The 16,149-nt window shown below is 43.3% G+C and overlaps 1 protein-coding gene across 3 annotated transcripts; it reads left to right on the forward strand.

Moving 5' to 3' along the window:
• The first annotated feature begins 241 nt into the window (after window positions 1-241).
• Window positions 242-16,149, forward strand: LOC138758646 (zinc finger protein 414-like). Of its 3 annotated transcripts, XM_069927911.1 has the most exons (5): window positions 242-419; window positions 3,857-4,017; window positions 10,803-10,908; window positions 13,945-14,486; window positions 14,946-16,149. In XM_069927911.1, the coding sequence occupies exons 2-5, from the start codon at window positions 3,960-3,962 to the stop codon at window positions 15,167-15,169; spliced, it is 930 nt and encodes a 309-aa protein (XP_069784012.1). In that variant the 5' UTR covers window positions 242-419; window positions 3,857-3,959; the 3' UTR covers window positions 15,170-16,149. The 3 variants fall into 3 exon arrangements, with proteins under 3 accessions (XP_069784012.1, XP_069784014.1, XP_069784013.1); XM_069927913.1 differs by lacking the exon at window positions 3,857-4,017; XM_069927912.1 differs by lacking the exons at window positions 242-419; window positions 3,857-4,017 and adding an exon at window positions 10,262-10,649.

Genomic DNA, 16,149 nt, shown 5'->3' on the forward strand with positions numbered 1-16,149 from the left:
CATGCCACGGACGTCCATCGGGTCGGACGTTGCCCGAACGGACACGCTGCGGCGTCCTTGCATGGATGCACGGTCTACGTTGGCATGACATTGTGTGCGGTGCATTAAGTCTTGGCATTGAGGCCACCGGGTGGCGCGAATGCTGCAGTGGGGAACGGGATGCGCGCGCAGGCTCGGCAGGGTGCAGCGGCGGCAGACTCGTGGCATTGGACGAGAAAGTCCTTCCGACGGCGTGGTGGCCGCGCCTCGAGCGCGCGGCCTCGCGAGACTTGGGCAACCTTGCAAAATGGCGGCATTGTCTCGGGGTGGTGTGCCGAACGTCATCCCGTGACGGTCTCGCTCGTCCCTGGGTGGCGGACGGAGCTGCTGCTGCGGCTGCCCCCACCCCTTTCCCCTTCCCGACCCGACCGAGACCGATGGTGAGTGGTCCGCGGCCGCCGCAGCAGTTCCTCCCTTGGCCCAGGGCGGCTGGGATCCCGTCCCCACCGCCCCCGCCCCCGCCGTGTGCGTGCCCCGGTGGATCGGGAGAAGCCGCCCGCTCGCTCCGTTTTGTTTACGTTTCTGGTGAAGCTGATGAGTGCTCGCCCACCTGCAACGCGTTTCCGGGTTGCCCTGACTCGCCTCTAAATGCATTTAAAAATGGAGGGAATCCCTCGAGTACGTGCCTTGCAGTTGGGGTCCGACCTTTGGCCGTGATGGAACGACTGGGGTTGTCCCGGTTCAGTTGGTGTCTGAACTTAAGGGGAGGGGGAGGGGAAATACCTTGAACAATTATGGGCACATTTAAGATCTAAAGTTCCGAATTTGCAGTGATTCAATAAAGGGAGGGGGGGTCGTTCCGTGATCCTTTAACATCGCTCTTGCTGAGTTGATCCTGGAGGAGCGATCGAAACTGGGCCCTGGTACCATTTCCGCCACGTCGTGTTGGGACACACACAGTTGGAGGGATAGGCCTGGCTCAACAAATAGCAAAACACTGCGCCATCCTGGACATTAACAATTGCTGAACGGGTTCCGGGGAGGCGTGTGTGTGGTGGTGGGGGTGTCCCCGCTTCCATTGGGCAGCCTTGATTTTTTTTTTTGAGAATGTTTTTCTTCCAGGTCCGTCTGCAAACTTTCTAACTTTTTTTTTTTAAAAAAACGACTTCTGAAAGCAGTTTCTGTAACTTGCTGTGATGTTGGTACTTTCTAATGGGGTAGTTGCACAATGGATGTTGGAGCGCTCACACCCCTAACGTCGAGGTACTCGAGATGGCAGAGGTCGACAGCATCGAGTCCACGCTGCTGAAGATCCAGCTGCGCTGGATGGGTCACGTCTCCAGAATGGAGGACCATCGCCTTCCCAAGATCGTATTATATGGCGAGCTCTCCACTGGCCACCGTGACAGAGGTGCACCAAAGAAAAGGTACAAGGACTGCCTAAAGAAATCTCTTGGTGCCTGCCACATTGACCACCGCCAGTGGGCTGATAACGCCTCAAACCGTGCATCTTGGCGCCTCACAGTTTGGCGGGCAGCAGCCTCCTTTGAAGAAGACCGCAGAGCCCACCTCTCTGACAAAAGGCAAAGGAGGAAAAACCCAACCCCAACCAACCAATTTTCCCTTGCAACCGCTGCAATCGTGTCTGCCTGTCCCGCATCGGACTGGTCAGCCACAAACGAGCCTGCAGCTGACGTGGACTTTTTACCCCCTCCATAAATCTTCGTCCGCGAAGCCAAGCCAAAGAAGAAGAAAGTTGCACAATATACTTGTATTGATCAAGACTTCTGCAGTTTAATGAGGAAATGGGATTTGATTGGCTTGACTTGACGATACCACTGTAGAAATAGTGAAAGTTTAGGATTTTAAAATTATTTATTAGAATAATGCAATTTATTAGAATTTTTTAAAAAATTAGACATAGCACAGTTACTGGCCCTTTCAGCCCATGAGTCTGTGCTGCTCAATTGACCTACAACCGCTGGAATGTTTTTGAATGGTGGGAGGAAACCCATGCAGACACAGGGAGAATGTGAAAACTCCTTACAGACAGCGCAGGATTCAAACCCCCCCCCACCGATCACTGGCACTGTAACCGTGTTGCGCCAACCGTGCCAATATCAAGGCATGGCTTGATATTGTTTTGGTTCAAGATAATGCAGAACTAACATTCATCCCGAGATCATGTTAAAAATGGAACAATTGGTTCCATGTACTGTTTTGTTTGATCAGCCGTTTGATAGTACATGCCGCACTGTTCTATGGTCAGAATTTGCAAAGAAAATTGTCTGGGTCATTTCAGAAAAGGTTCAACTAAATATTGATCCCTATACTGAGTCAGATCTGAGCCTTAGACTCTGATGTTCAGATCCTATTTATTCACTTTTGATGAATCTCATCCTTTTTTAAGTAAATACATGTTGTGATGTGGCAGTTGAAGGAGACCCTTAACCCCTCAAGCGTGTTTCTATTTCATTAGGCCCGAGGCTAATCGGTATTTTGAGTTGTAAGTAAATATCTAGCTATCTTGCTTATGGCATGAGTTTGCTTTCAGACAAGAGAATAGGTTTGAGGCCGCACAAAAACAAAATCCATCATGAAACTGGATGTGAATTTTTGGGATGAAAGAATGTATAATTTTTTTAATGGGTAGTGAATTATATCTGTGTACTCACACCATGCCATCTACTTCAGTTTTAAGGTCATAAGGAAATACAGTATGTTCCCAATTAACCGATCGACTGAAATTGCAAATATCCAAAAGTTTTTTTCAGGTGAGACATGATGTCACAATTTGGAGGAAAAAAAAGTTGGGAAAAAAATTTACCCACCGTGCTCAAGTGGGGCGATAGGGAATCAGATTTACAAAGGAGACATTTGTCCACAGGTTACACATTGAAGAAAGGATAGCAATGATTATTTATTAATGTCATTTTTTTTTACTATGAGTTACTGCAACTTTGTGCTTAAATTGCATTGTGGCATTCTCAGAATTGGAATTGAATACCGCGCTCTCTCCCTGTTTGCCCGCCCGAGCCGCTTCCTCTGTCAAATACCCTTTCAGTGGGGTCCCTGAAATTCTGCTTGAGGACAATCCCTGTGTAATCTCCTACCACTTACAGGTGAGGTGAGACCTTGGGTTCCCAGCCAGGATGGATGATGGCAGTGGGGAGGTGTCGGGGATTAGTGACAGCCGATACAAGTATTCTCCTGATGCTACTGGGCTGCTTTAGAGAAAATTCCTAAATATCCGAAAATTCCATGTAACCAAGATCAGACCAATCCAAAGCATTTTGGATAATCAGAAATGTACTGTATTTGAATGAACAGCACATATTCATTTGTTTAATTAAGTTTGCTTAGTTTTAAACTGTAAGTTCAAGTTGTTGAGAATATTAATGATGCATATGTTTCAAAATGAATCTTCCTCAATCTGCAAATCTGTGCCATGTAGAGTTCAAAAAAAATGTATCAGGGGTTGTAGGTTAATTGGGTGACACTGACTCTTGGGCCAAAAGGGCCTGTTACCATGCTGTATGTTTATTTTTTTAAAAATAAAGCAATGCTTGATTTTATTCATGGAAGCTCCAATTGATTGTGTATTGCACGGGACCAACATCCCAGACTCTCATATTAATAAAATGTATTCAAACTGTCAGAGTTGGGTTCAGTAACCCGTAGCTCGGATTCTATTTAAAAAAAACTGTCACTAATGCACAAACTCCTGAGAAGATTAACATGGAGTTTGGAGTGACCCTGTGAAGGGGATTGTTTCGTGACTCACTTCTCGGAAACTGCTGAATATTTTGTTTTCCAGCCTTTGGGGCAAATTTTCTTTTGAAGTCCATAGTAATTCAAACTTTCGTTCTCCTTCCAGACAGAGCCATCAGGTTAAGTTGTTTTCTTGGGAGCCTGGTGTTGGATCCACATCATTTGAGTTGCCGTTGTGCGATGAGCCTCGTCCCAGCCGTGGCAGAATCATGTCTTGCAATACGGAGCCAGAAAAGGGAGTGGTAGCCACTTCCCAGTCAATGGAGGGTATGAAGCACCAAACAGGATTACAATCCTTTCAAGCAGATTAGTTGCTCGCGAGTGTTTGAATGCTTTCAATCTTGAATATTATTTTATTCATGATTTAATTAAGAAGCCAACTGTGCATGTGTAATACTGCTGGACTATTCTTTCTAAGTGTTGCAGAGATTTAAGGGGTCAGAAAATGATGCAAATATCCGGTGTCTTATTGTCCTTTTTTTTGGTTTGGATCTGGCCACTTCTGGCAGGTATGTCTGTGAAGACTTGCCTGCGATGGTGCTACTGATCCACTCTTGGTGAAGGGTTTTGATCTCCTCCAACCAGATTGCATTCTGGGTCCTTGCTACTTTCATTGTCACATTGAGGTCTCCCAATGCTACTCCTTCCAGCCTGTATAGCACCCAATCTCTCCCTCAGGTGGATTGGTCCTGCAAGTGGGAAGGATTGTGAGGTCTGTAAGGTATTCTGTGAGTGTGGCTATTGAGCTGTTGCTTCATCCATGTTCCCCAAGATCTTGTTGGGCTGAATTCCTTAGTTGCTTGGTGGTATTTAAACCCTAGTCTCTGGATTGTCAGTCCAAGCCTATGGATTACTATTCCAACCACTACGCCACTCCCAGAACACTCTTGATATGACCGTTCTCATTAAGTCTCTAGCAATTATTGACCATCCATTCTTTTACCCTTCTCAACTGGGGCACTACGCTTCTCCCCCAGGGCCACAGCACACTTAAGGAAGAGCCTTTTTTTTTCCCACCTCATGCAACATTTTGGTTTTTTTTTAAATGTAGTCTGTAGGAGAGAATTATGGAAGAAACCAAAACTTGACTCCTTCACAGGGAAAGAGGCCCACCAGAATTCGTAATGAAGATGTCACGAAATTCGTTGTTTTGCAGCAGTAAATATTGCTACAAGTTTCAAAAAAATTTTTTTTTAAAGTTCAAGAAAATAGAAGAAAGTGAAGTAGTGACTGTAGTTCATTGTCCATTCAGGAATCTGATGGCAGAGTGATGGCCTGGGTGGTGGGGGGTCCTCAAGGATCGAGCTCCTTTCTTAAGGCACCTCACCTTGTAAATGTCCTTGATGGAGTGAAAACGTGCCCATGATGTCACAGGCCGAGTTAACAACTCTCTGGATTTTTTCCGTGTCCTGTGCATTGGTACCTTTGTACCAGACGTGATGCAACCAGTCAGAATGCTCTCCACAGTACACCTGTAGAAATTTGCAAGAGTCTTTGGTGACATACTGAATTTCCTCAAACTCCGGACCACGTGTAGTCGCTGGTGAGCCTTCATCCTGATTGCATCGATGTGGAGGCCACAGCACAGATCCTCGGAGATGTTGACACCCAGAGATTTGGAGTTCTTGACACCCCGGTGAGGATTGGTTCGCGTTCTTATGACTTCCTCCTGGTCCACAATCAGCTCCTTGGTTTTGCTAATGTTAAGTGCAAGGTTGTTGTTGTGACACCATTCAACAAGCTGATCACCTCTTTCCTATGCGCTTTCTCATTGCCGTCTGTGATTCTGCCGACGACCTTGGTGTCATCAACAAATTTGTAGATGGCATTTGAATTGTGCTTGGCCACACAGTCATGGGTGTAAAGTGAGCAGAGCAGTGGGCTAATCACTGATCCTTGAACTGTGCTTGTCTTGATCGTCAGTGAGGAGACATTGTTTCCAATTCATACTGGCTTATCTTCCGATGAAGAAGTCAAGGATCCAGTTGTAGAAGGGGGTGCAGTGGCAAGTTCGAGCAGAGTTCTTTGAGCAGTATTCTAGGGCATGGATCTCAACCTTTTTTCCACTTGCATACCACCTTAAGTAATCCCTCACTAACCTCAGCACCCATGGTGAGTGGGGGGAAAAAAAGGTTGAGAACATGCTATAGGGTGTCCGTCGCTGAAAAAGGGTTGAGAATGGCTGCCTGCCCTAATGTACGCTTGAAAGTAAGTAGCCTCCCTGATGAGTTCTCCCTGGCTTGACAACCGAGATGTTTTCTTTTTCTGACTTTTACATCTGGTCAAGTAGTGAGGGATAACTGAATCACTTCAAAAATAACATGTCTGGAATAGCTGGTCTAGAAACTGTGGTCAGTGTGTGGCCAATGAAGTGTTTCTTTTAAATTTGCACTTTTAAAATTGGTCAATTTTTAGAAACAGTACCTTCACTTTTCCATGATTTCAGAAGAAAGTGGGTTTTTTTTAAATTTTGCTCTTGGATTATTGGTATGGTCCGTCTGGTAATACGAGAACTAAGGTTCATTCAGAAATGGGCAGGAAGTTGCCAATTCATTTTGAACTGCCAGTCCTTGCCGCACAAATGTGAGTTGTTCTAAAATTGGCTTCGGTGCAGCAAAGTTCAGCATGTGAGTTGTTTAAATATTTCCTTCAATCTCATTTGGTTCCCAAGTACCTTGAATGATTGGTAGCAAATGTGGAAAAAAAACTCGCCTCTCGAGCCTGGTGCAGACCATGGGCTTGACCCAATCTGGAATGGATCATTTCTGGATTCCTTGCTGACTCTTTGATGAATGAATGAGATGGAGCTGCGAGGCAGACTTTCCCTTTTAAATCCCTTGGCTGAAAGGTTGTGTGGCTCAATCTTCTGATGGGTATCGAGCTACCTCTATCCAGGTCTATGCTGCAGAGTGCTGTCTAGGACCTCTGATCATCCACTCTGATGTTCACCATAGAATATCAGGGAGATTTGTTATTATGGATCTATCAGGATAGGGATATTATTACTGGTCAAAATAATGGAATTTCCAAAGTTTACTGTATTTTTCTAATTGTAAATATAATTTGCATACCTCTTTTAATTTGGAATAAATTTAACCCTGATTTTTCAACTCAACAGCCAAATTTCATGATTTAGCCAATACGTAGACCTGCAGTTGGAATGAAAATTGAAAAAAGAGAAAAGTAAAGTGGTCTTGTCCATCAGCCTAAGATGAATGTGTTGCCAATCTGATCCTTTGAAATGCATAACAATGTCAATGCAGTAGAAGTCCAAAAATCCGGACTGCTCGGGGATTCTCGGGCAGTACTTTTAAAATTCAAATTTAAGGAGGAATAAAGAGATGAACAGGTAAATTGTGATAGTTTATTCAGTAGCAGTTTTTAAAGAGAAATAAAGTCAATGCTTGACAAAAAAGCGTGTTTGTTGCCGTGCATCTGTGGCGCTTTGTATGCACACAAAAGCCCGCTAAATTTAAGAAGTTTGAGAGTTTTCGAAAAGTCCAGATTCTGGTCTGGATTTTTGGACTTCTACTGTACCTTTGTTCGGTCTCTGAATAGGCAACTTTATAACTGCAAACAATGCACCTTCACTCGTCAGGATTAATCCCAGAGCATGTTTCCCTTTGGGATATTGTTTCTTTGACTTGATCAGTTTGTAAATATATAATTGCACTGAGTATTCCTATTTGATTTCATATCATCTTGTGATCAACAATCGAACAGCAGGAAAACGCATCTCTCCTGTTGGTTAATGGTATAAAATGGGATTGTTGGGGAAAATTAAGAAATTTGCTAATTTAAGAAAGAACAAAACTTAAAATAGAAGTTGAACCTTTTCTCTTTTATCAACGGTGAATGTTGAATAATGATATTTGCCTTCTGTTTTGTAGAAGAAATGTTGGATGTTTTGCTGTGTTTTATCTGTGTTTACAGCAGGGGGCCTACACGAACAAGAAATAGAAATCCAGCCAGGCTTTTTCAATCATGGCCCATCTGCCTGAATGTTCTTTGTACTGGACATTGTTAGTGGAAATGGAATCAGCCCCATGCATGGCCATATTTTACCTTGTTTATTTTTAACCATTTTATGATTGGTTGAAAAACTGAAATAGGAATACTTGATATAATTGCATTTTTACCAATTGATCAAGTCAAACTAACAATATCCCATGAGGGAAGTTTCCTGTGAGATTAATCCAGACTCTTGAAGGTGCATTGTCCACAGTTATAAAGTTGCTAATTCAGAGATTGAACAAAGGTTCTGGTGGATGCCAAATAAGTGAATTTTCTGGTTGCCCGAGATGTAATGTTGCACGATTGGCGAGCTAACTCCAATTTTAAACGTGTATTTTTTGTATATTTATTTTCCGTGATATTTTGCCGGTTGCTTGAGGCTGCCGGTTGCTTGCATTCTGGATAACCGGGATTGACTACTGTTATTATTGTGTGTTTCAATGGATCTGACTGGGAACAAATTTAATCTTGGGCGGATCTGCAAGACCGCTTATCCACTGCTACACCACCATGAAGAACGGCAACCGAGCCATCCCATGCTCTCACTTTGGCAAATCTGATCACCTGGCTGTACTTCTACTCCCGGCGTACAAGCATATGCCATAAGTGCTTTGTGATGACTAGCAAGGGATTGCTTAAGGTGGTATGTGGGTGGGAAGAAAAAGTTTGAAACCCGCTGTTTTAATTTTATGTAATTGACTCGTAAGTGCACGGATTCAGAAATGGGCCAATGACAATTTTTTTTCCCCAAGCAAAATATTTTAGTAACAATTGGGTCTAGAGCAGGGATTCTCAATCATTTTTACCCCTCTCCATACCACTTTAATCACAGAGCACCTATGGCATAAGAACTACTTAAGGTCGTATATGAGTGGAAAGAGAAAGTTTGAAAGCAACTGGGGTAGGCAATCTGAATCCCTGGAATAAAAGCATTACATGCTAAAGGACATGCGTTTAAGGTGAGGGAGTCGGGCGTTTAAGGGAAATGATGTGCAGGGCAATTATTTTACGCAGTGCTGGCTGCGAGGAGTAGCTGTGAAAACAGCCCCTGAATATGAAGGGGATGGAGGAATATCTATCAAGAGGAAATGGCAGAGTTTCAGTTTGATTTGGACATGATATTCGGCACAGATCTGTGGGTTTCTGTGCTATTCTCTCCTATGATGGTGGCAATCATAAATTAACACAAGCTAACTTATTCAGTCAGCAGATGTTAGAAATCTGAGGTTAAAGATTAAGAGAATGCTTCTTTGAAGAGGATGTTAGGGCCAGTGGCATGGGTGAAGTGGAATGAACTATTTTAAGAGACATATCTCTTTAAACCACGTCGATCAAGTTCTTGGCTCCAGCTCTGAAAGCCAACGCAAATGTCATATGCAGACTAGCTCCCTCGTATTGTGTAAGATCAGTGGCTTGTTGTTGAGAACTCTGTTCTGGCCAGTCATTGATTAATGATTTGTGTGGTCCTTGTCCTTTGACAAAGTGCACATTGGTTAGCCAACAACTGGCTGAAACTCCTTGTCGGTGTTGAAAGGGCTCCAACGTAACATGACTGGCACTAACAGCCTGCTAGAGGAACTTGCCTGGTCGAGCAGTATCAGCGGGAGGGAAAAAAAATAGTTGACCCTTTGAGTTTCAGCTTGAAATGGTTTTTTTAAAATTTTTTAATTTTTCACACTGAACCATATCAATCAAAATTTTGTGGTCACTATTATTAATTAGTATATCATGTTTAAAAACCTAGTTTAAAGGAAGACCTCAGTTTGAGCAAGGTAAAAAGAAACTTGCTGCTATTACACAAAAGAGTTTCCTTGTGTAGTATTTCCTCTTGCAAGTTCTCACCATGTTGAGCCTGAAGGGTTGCAACCAGCTCTTGAACACCCAACAAGCAATTCTTCCATCCATGATTAGTACTGTCACTGAATGAATATGTGGGGTAAGGGCTTTTCCTGCAGTCAATGGTGAAGACCATACACTGTGGGAGACTTGTTCTTTGTGTGATAATGGCACGGAGCCTCTCCATGGCTGCATTTGGGCCCTCTTGGTGAGGGAAGGTTTCTGTTGGAACCTGTGCAGTTTCAGGCTGCCTACCCTTTGGGGAAGCCTGTATTGAGGGCAAATGCTGGTGGCTGATCCCATCCCCTTGGACTACAAGACCATAACACATAGGATCAGAAAGATTCAGCCCATTGAGTCTGCTCTGCTATTCAGTCATGAGCGGATCCATTTTCCTACTCAGCCCCATAACCTTTGATGCCCTGGCTAATCAATCTCTGCCTTAAATACACCCATTGACCTGGTCTCCACCTGAGGTCAACAAATTCCACAGATTTACTGCCCTCTGGCTTTAAAAAAAATCCTATTCATCTCTGTTCTAAACAGACACTCTTTGGACTCCAGTAATTTTTAACTTTTTATAATGTATACTCTGGTTAAAAATCAATGTGAACCAGCTGGTGGTTGGGTGTAAAACCAGCCCCTGAAAATGGGGCCACAGAGTATATGTGCTCGTTGGGTAGTCCCTGAAAACCGGGGCACAAAGTCCAAAGGGTTAATCCTGAGGTGGAAAGGATGGTGTCTGCTCGTGTACGAGCCTGAGCGACCTGCCAGGTGCAGCAGTTGTGAGGAAAGTGGAGAACAGTGGTGTCTATGACGATGCCGCGGGCAGGCAGCTGAGGGTTACCGACACGCCTGGGCTGCATTGCCTCAGGGGTGTTGAAGGTTGCTGGAATTCACAGGCCTATGAGAGGTTAAAAAAAAATGTGGTTTGACATGGGTGTTATTCAACGAGTTTCAGCTAAACAGTGATGACCAATTGTTCTCTGAGTAAATGATTTAAAAATCTCATGACAGGCAAAACGTGCTTGCTACACGTGGCTGAGGTGGTAAGGAGTAATTTTGTATTTCTTGGGAGAACCAGCTGGAAAATAAGGAGCTCCTTTTGACAAGTGTTTGATCTACACATTCTAAAATGAATGCTGTTGTAATTTTAAAGCAGTTGGTGTGTGTGCTACTATCTCTCTTTGTTTTTGTTTCAGGGAAAGTGTATAAATGCTGTGCAAATAACTGCAGTGAATCTTTCTCAACCATGCAGCACCTGATGAATCATATGAAAGTACATCACAAGCCTAACCGATATTTCAAGTAAGTTGATCAATGGGACAATCTATATTTATACCAGCTAAAAGAAATGACAGCAGAAATCAGTCTTCTGTGGGCACCGCTATAGACATGCACCTCGAATGACTTCAGAAATTTGGTCAAAAGCAGTAAAATTTCCAAAGAAGTGGTATATTGAAATGGTGCTTCCGAACCTTCAGATCACAGTCCACATTGGGGAATTTCCCCCCCCCCCCCCCCCCCCCATCTTTTACAACATGATGTAAGTTAAAATTCCACCCCCTTTTGTATTTTGGATCACAGAGAACATTCAGGAGATCAGTTGGGACTGTTCCTGTGCAGACTAATTCCTAAGTAAAATGGTAGGTGTGTTGGATGGCCGAGCATTTGGGACCTGGCCTCAGTTAGCTGCCAGAAGAGCTCCATGCAGCTCAATCAAGTCACTCTGGTCAGGTCCAGGGCAATTCTTGGACATCCAGAGCCTTTTCTTCCCCAACTTTGTCCAAACAAGTCACCACACAATGTGTACATGCTTCTACCGAAAAATTGAACTGTTTACAATTTGACCTCGACCTGAACACATACCCTTCAAGCTGCCTTGGAAAAGAATCCTTCCTTTATGTACATTCAGTGACCTCATCAAGCTGCAAAGTGCTTGGGATATTGTGAGGTCATCACTATGTTTAAAAGTCCTGAATATTAGCTGCTACCAGATGGAATTTGTCAATTGGAAAAGAAGTGCCGCACAAGCCAGTTATTTTGCTTATTGCCTTCTAATCAATTTCAGTCTGCTTATTTCAACCAACTGGCTGAAGAAATTGATAAGTTCTTCAGCTTTGTTCACGTTAAGATGACCACTTGAGTGAAGAGGCCAAGTCTTCACCTTCCAATTGCTACCCCAATTGTAAACTAAGTGAATAACTGATGGAAGCTGCCTCAGGATTCCATCAGTTGTGGGGTTTCTAAGTTGTATGCTGCTACATTTCCACTTGTCAGTCTCTGAGGAGCAGGGAATAGAAGACTTTCAACTCCGATTCTGTGTGGGTTAACCAGCTAACTTAGCGGGTCTGTTCCCAGTAATAATGCGGTACGAAACTGGCAGGGTGAGTTAAATTCAACCTGACTCTGACACTTGGTGGGGGCATGTGTCAGAGCCCGGCCGAGTTAACTCACTAATCGCCTTCCGGCAGTGTGAAAGCACAGCCTGCTCTCGCATTGTCACTGCCGGGAGCGGGACCCCCCCCCCCACCGCCTTAAAATGCTGGGTTGCTAATTGACCAGGTAAATCATGCCACAGTGGGAAAGGTGAACGGGGCTTTTGGCTTGCTCTGGAAGTTGCTTCATTGCACTGTCTTTGTTAGCTCCAGTGCTCAGCTATGTATTTGAGTTAATTCCAGCCAAAGGGAAATGTGTTCCTTGAATACTTCAAGGAAAGGATTGGGGGTATTTTATTGTCACTCTAATGTAATAGTGTATACATGATGTGCTTCAACTTTTGTCTGCCACGAGAACGATAGAGGCTGATTTCTCCTTTTGAGGTGAATGGTTCTGAGGATCAAGGATCATCCAGCTTAGTATCAACATGTACCCCGATTAATTAAAATTTACGACTTTTTTTTTTAAATTCCGAAATCTTGATGGTGGGTAGGGTTTTTCCTGTGATGTCTTGGGCTGTATCCACTACCTTTTGCAGGGCTTTATGCCTGGGGTATTGGTGTCACCATACCAGACCATGGTACAGCTGGTCAGCACACTTTCCACCACACCTCTGCAGAAATTTGCCAGGGTTTCTGATGTCACTCCTATCCTCTGCAAACTTCTGAGGAAGTAGAGCCATTGATATGGTTTCTTCACGATGCCATTAGTGGGGTCCAGGAAAGATGCTCCAAGATGGTGACTCCCAAGAACTTAATTTAGTGTCATCAGCAAACTTCGATGCACTGCCTTCTGTCCCCTCTTCCAGAAAATTTATGTATACTGTGAACAGTTACGGGCCCAGCACCAATCCCAGCGGCACCCCGCTCACCACCGGTAGCCAACCAGAAAAATACCCCTACACCCCAACTCTCTGCTTGTTATTGGTTAACCAATCTATCCATGCTAATATAGATCATCCCCAATTCTATGCGTCCTTATGGATGTCTTTTATGTGGCACCTTATCATACGCCTTCTGAAAATCCAGGTAAACAATGTCTACCTGCTCGCCTCTATCTACCACGTTCGTTATATCCTCGAAGAACTCCAGTAAATTTGTCAAATAGGGCCTGCTTTTGCTGAATCCGTGCTGCATCTGCCTGATGGATCCATTTTGCTCTACGTGGCAATCTTCCTGGCAATTCTTAATGTTCTGGCAGAAGTCTGAAAGGAGATTGTCAGTCCCTTGGCTTGAGGTTAGATTAATGTTTTTATAAGCATTTTCTTAACCTAGAAATATCCAGAAGATCTAAAGCTCTTCAAAGCTAACAGGAACAGTGCCTATATTTGCTGGCTAGTAAGACAGCTAGTGTCTGTGCAGCACAGTCTCACCAATGGTCTCTCATTAAATGACTGAGGCTCCATGATGTTCTAGATTAGAAATATTTTGTGTACACCTTGATTTATCCCAATAAAAAGGAAGCATTTCAAACAGGATGGCACACCATTTCTGCTGCACTGAAATTGAATTTTAGTTTAGACCTACAGCACTGTAATCAAAAGGGTAACGGGCCCTTTTTGGCCCACGAGCCCATGCCACCCAATTGACCAACGACCCAGGTGTATTTTGAATGGTGGGAGGAAACCAGAGCACCCGAAGGAAACTCAGCAGACACTGGGAGAATGTACAAACTCCTTACAGACAGTGCTGGATTCAAACCCCGGCCACTGAGGCTGAAACAGCTTTGCGGTAACCGCTAATATTAGCTGTGCCACCCAAGCTGGTTTACTTCCACCCTTGGTAGGATTCTTAAATCTGCAGCCTTCTGATTCTGAGGGACCCCACAGAACCAGGAAACCTCAATTTGTTTTACTTTTTCTTGCTGATGATCAAAGATTTAACTTGGAAATTATTCGCTTTGCAGGTGTGCGACATGTAAAGTACGATTTCAGAAGCCTCAAACCTTTTTCAAACATCGGCAAGTGTGCAATGATGAAACGAATAGTCTGCTGCAGAACGTGAAGAAGCAGTGCCCCAGCCCCTTGCCTGCAAATGAATCGGATGTCCAAGTTAAACAATCAGCACTCACGGAGCCAGTGAAATTTCAAAGTGTTATCAGGCAGTTGGAAAAGACTGGAAACATGGACGTTAGCAGCGCCGCTGCTCCTAGTTCGAACCCAGTCTCCCTACTCCCGAGCACTTTACCAAGTCTGCACACTTCACTAAATTCGATGCCATTGGTATCTACAACCCCGCATCCATTTTCACTGCTGGATCCAACGCTGTTTGCCACACCCAGCCTAAGATTTTCTACTCCGGGGCACACTCCAGTTCCTGGCCCCTTCATTCCATACATACACTCAGCACCTTATAGCCTCTCTCAAAGTGCCACACAGTCACATCTTCGATCTTGTGTTCCCTCTGAAGGTTTACCATTGTCCAATGCCGTCTGGAGGAAGACTACAGGTAAGGTGTATTTTGATTTTAGGTTACATTTTCCCTGCCTTTTTCAAAGAAAAAAAAAGTTGGTTCTCAGTTTTTGACATTGAATTACTTGTATATTAAAAATCTGTGAACTTTTTTTAAATCTTTTTTCGTCTTTATCAAAGTTAGTTTGGTGGTATTGTGGGAAGGGATTGTTGTGAAGAAAAAAATATAGGAGGATAGAAATCTGAAAAGATTGGAAATACCCAGCAGGTCATTATGTGGAGAGAGAAATATTTAACATTTCAAACTTTTGTCCATTTCAGCCAAACTTCTGACTTGTTGAATAGTTCTAGAATTTTCTTTTATTATTGTTGAGATGAAAATTGCTTAATCCTTGGCTAAAGGTTTTAGATGTTTTATCGTCACTTTCCAATGTGCTGATAATGGTGTGTAATAGCAGTATTTTGACCAAATTGTGTTCAATTATTCTTTCTGCAGCTCAATCGGCCAATAGCAGGATTGTGTGGGAACACACCAGGGGTCAATATAACTGCTTGCAGTGTCCATACTTCACCGAGTCACGAGAAGAAATGACCTTGCACATACAAGAGCATAGCAAAGTCCTCAGCAGCCGATTACCAAATGAGATGGGCATGTTTATAAATCCTGGTGACAATTTAAGTCCATTGTCAATGCAGTTCAGTGAGTCTTTGTTAACCTAAGTTTCTCTGGACTATGGTCCGTAACAAGAAATGCAGACCCACGCTTCACAGTTGAAAGTTCAGCAATGTGTATTGTGATTGTAGATGAATTTAAGCCCAGTGTCTCACTCCTGTTGCAAATTGACACAAAAGTATAAAGGCAAGCTTGTTCAACAGAAACAACCATTTGTGTTTGCTGTTTAAAGTGTGTTGCTAAACGATCCTCTAGTTCCAAAGTCGATGGTGTATTTAAGCACGTAACACTTTTTTCTGAATTTGTTTTTCCCCTTCCCAAGATCTGGACTCCTGTATAATTTCATGACTCCCTCTGTGGCATTTCTCCAGACTTCTTGGAATGTGTTTGTCTATTTGACCACCAAGCTCCTCCTCCTTTTGTGCACAATTAATTCCAGCAAAGGACACTGGACCATGGCCAAGTTTCTCTTTTAACCCAGGGTAACTAGGTCAGCTGCAGCACCTCTATAAATCTAAAAATCAGACCTAAGTTTGGTTTCACCTGCTATGCCTCGACCAGTTGAGCTCTGGTTGGGATTTTGCAAATTCAGTGGATGTGCATTTCTTTGGGATTTAACAACCCCATTAGTTTCTGGCCAAAAGTTGATTTGTGTGGCTTTTGTTTTAATAATACCCCAGCATATTATTGCTCTTTTTTTCTGGGGTTAGGTTCATTTTCTTCAATTATCTTTTGAAAACTAAGCATTTTATTTGGCTTTCTATAATTATGCATCTCATCCATAAGCCCTTAAAAAGATAACTCAACTCTTTTCAGTGTTCATTCAAGAATATCTGTGTCCTTGTTTGTAATGTTTGCAAGACTGTCAGACCTTGCTGCTTGCACACTGTTTTGATGTAGACTATTGCATTAAAATACTACTTGCATTAAAACAAGTTCTGTCAGAGCTGTTCTAATTCTAATACTGAAAAATACTTGTACCACTAAAATGCTGTAATAAAAAAAATGCTGCAATAAGAACTATAAA

This window comes from Narcine bancroftii, chromosome 3 (genome assembly GCF_036971445.1).
Source record: "Narcine bancroftii isolate sNarBan1 chromosome 3, sNarBan1.hap1, whole genome shotgun sequence".
Classification (NCBI taxonomy): domain Eukaryota; kingdom Metazoa; phylum Chordata; class Chondrichthyes; order Torpediniformes; family Narcinidae; genus Narcine; species Narcine bancroftii.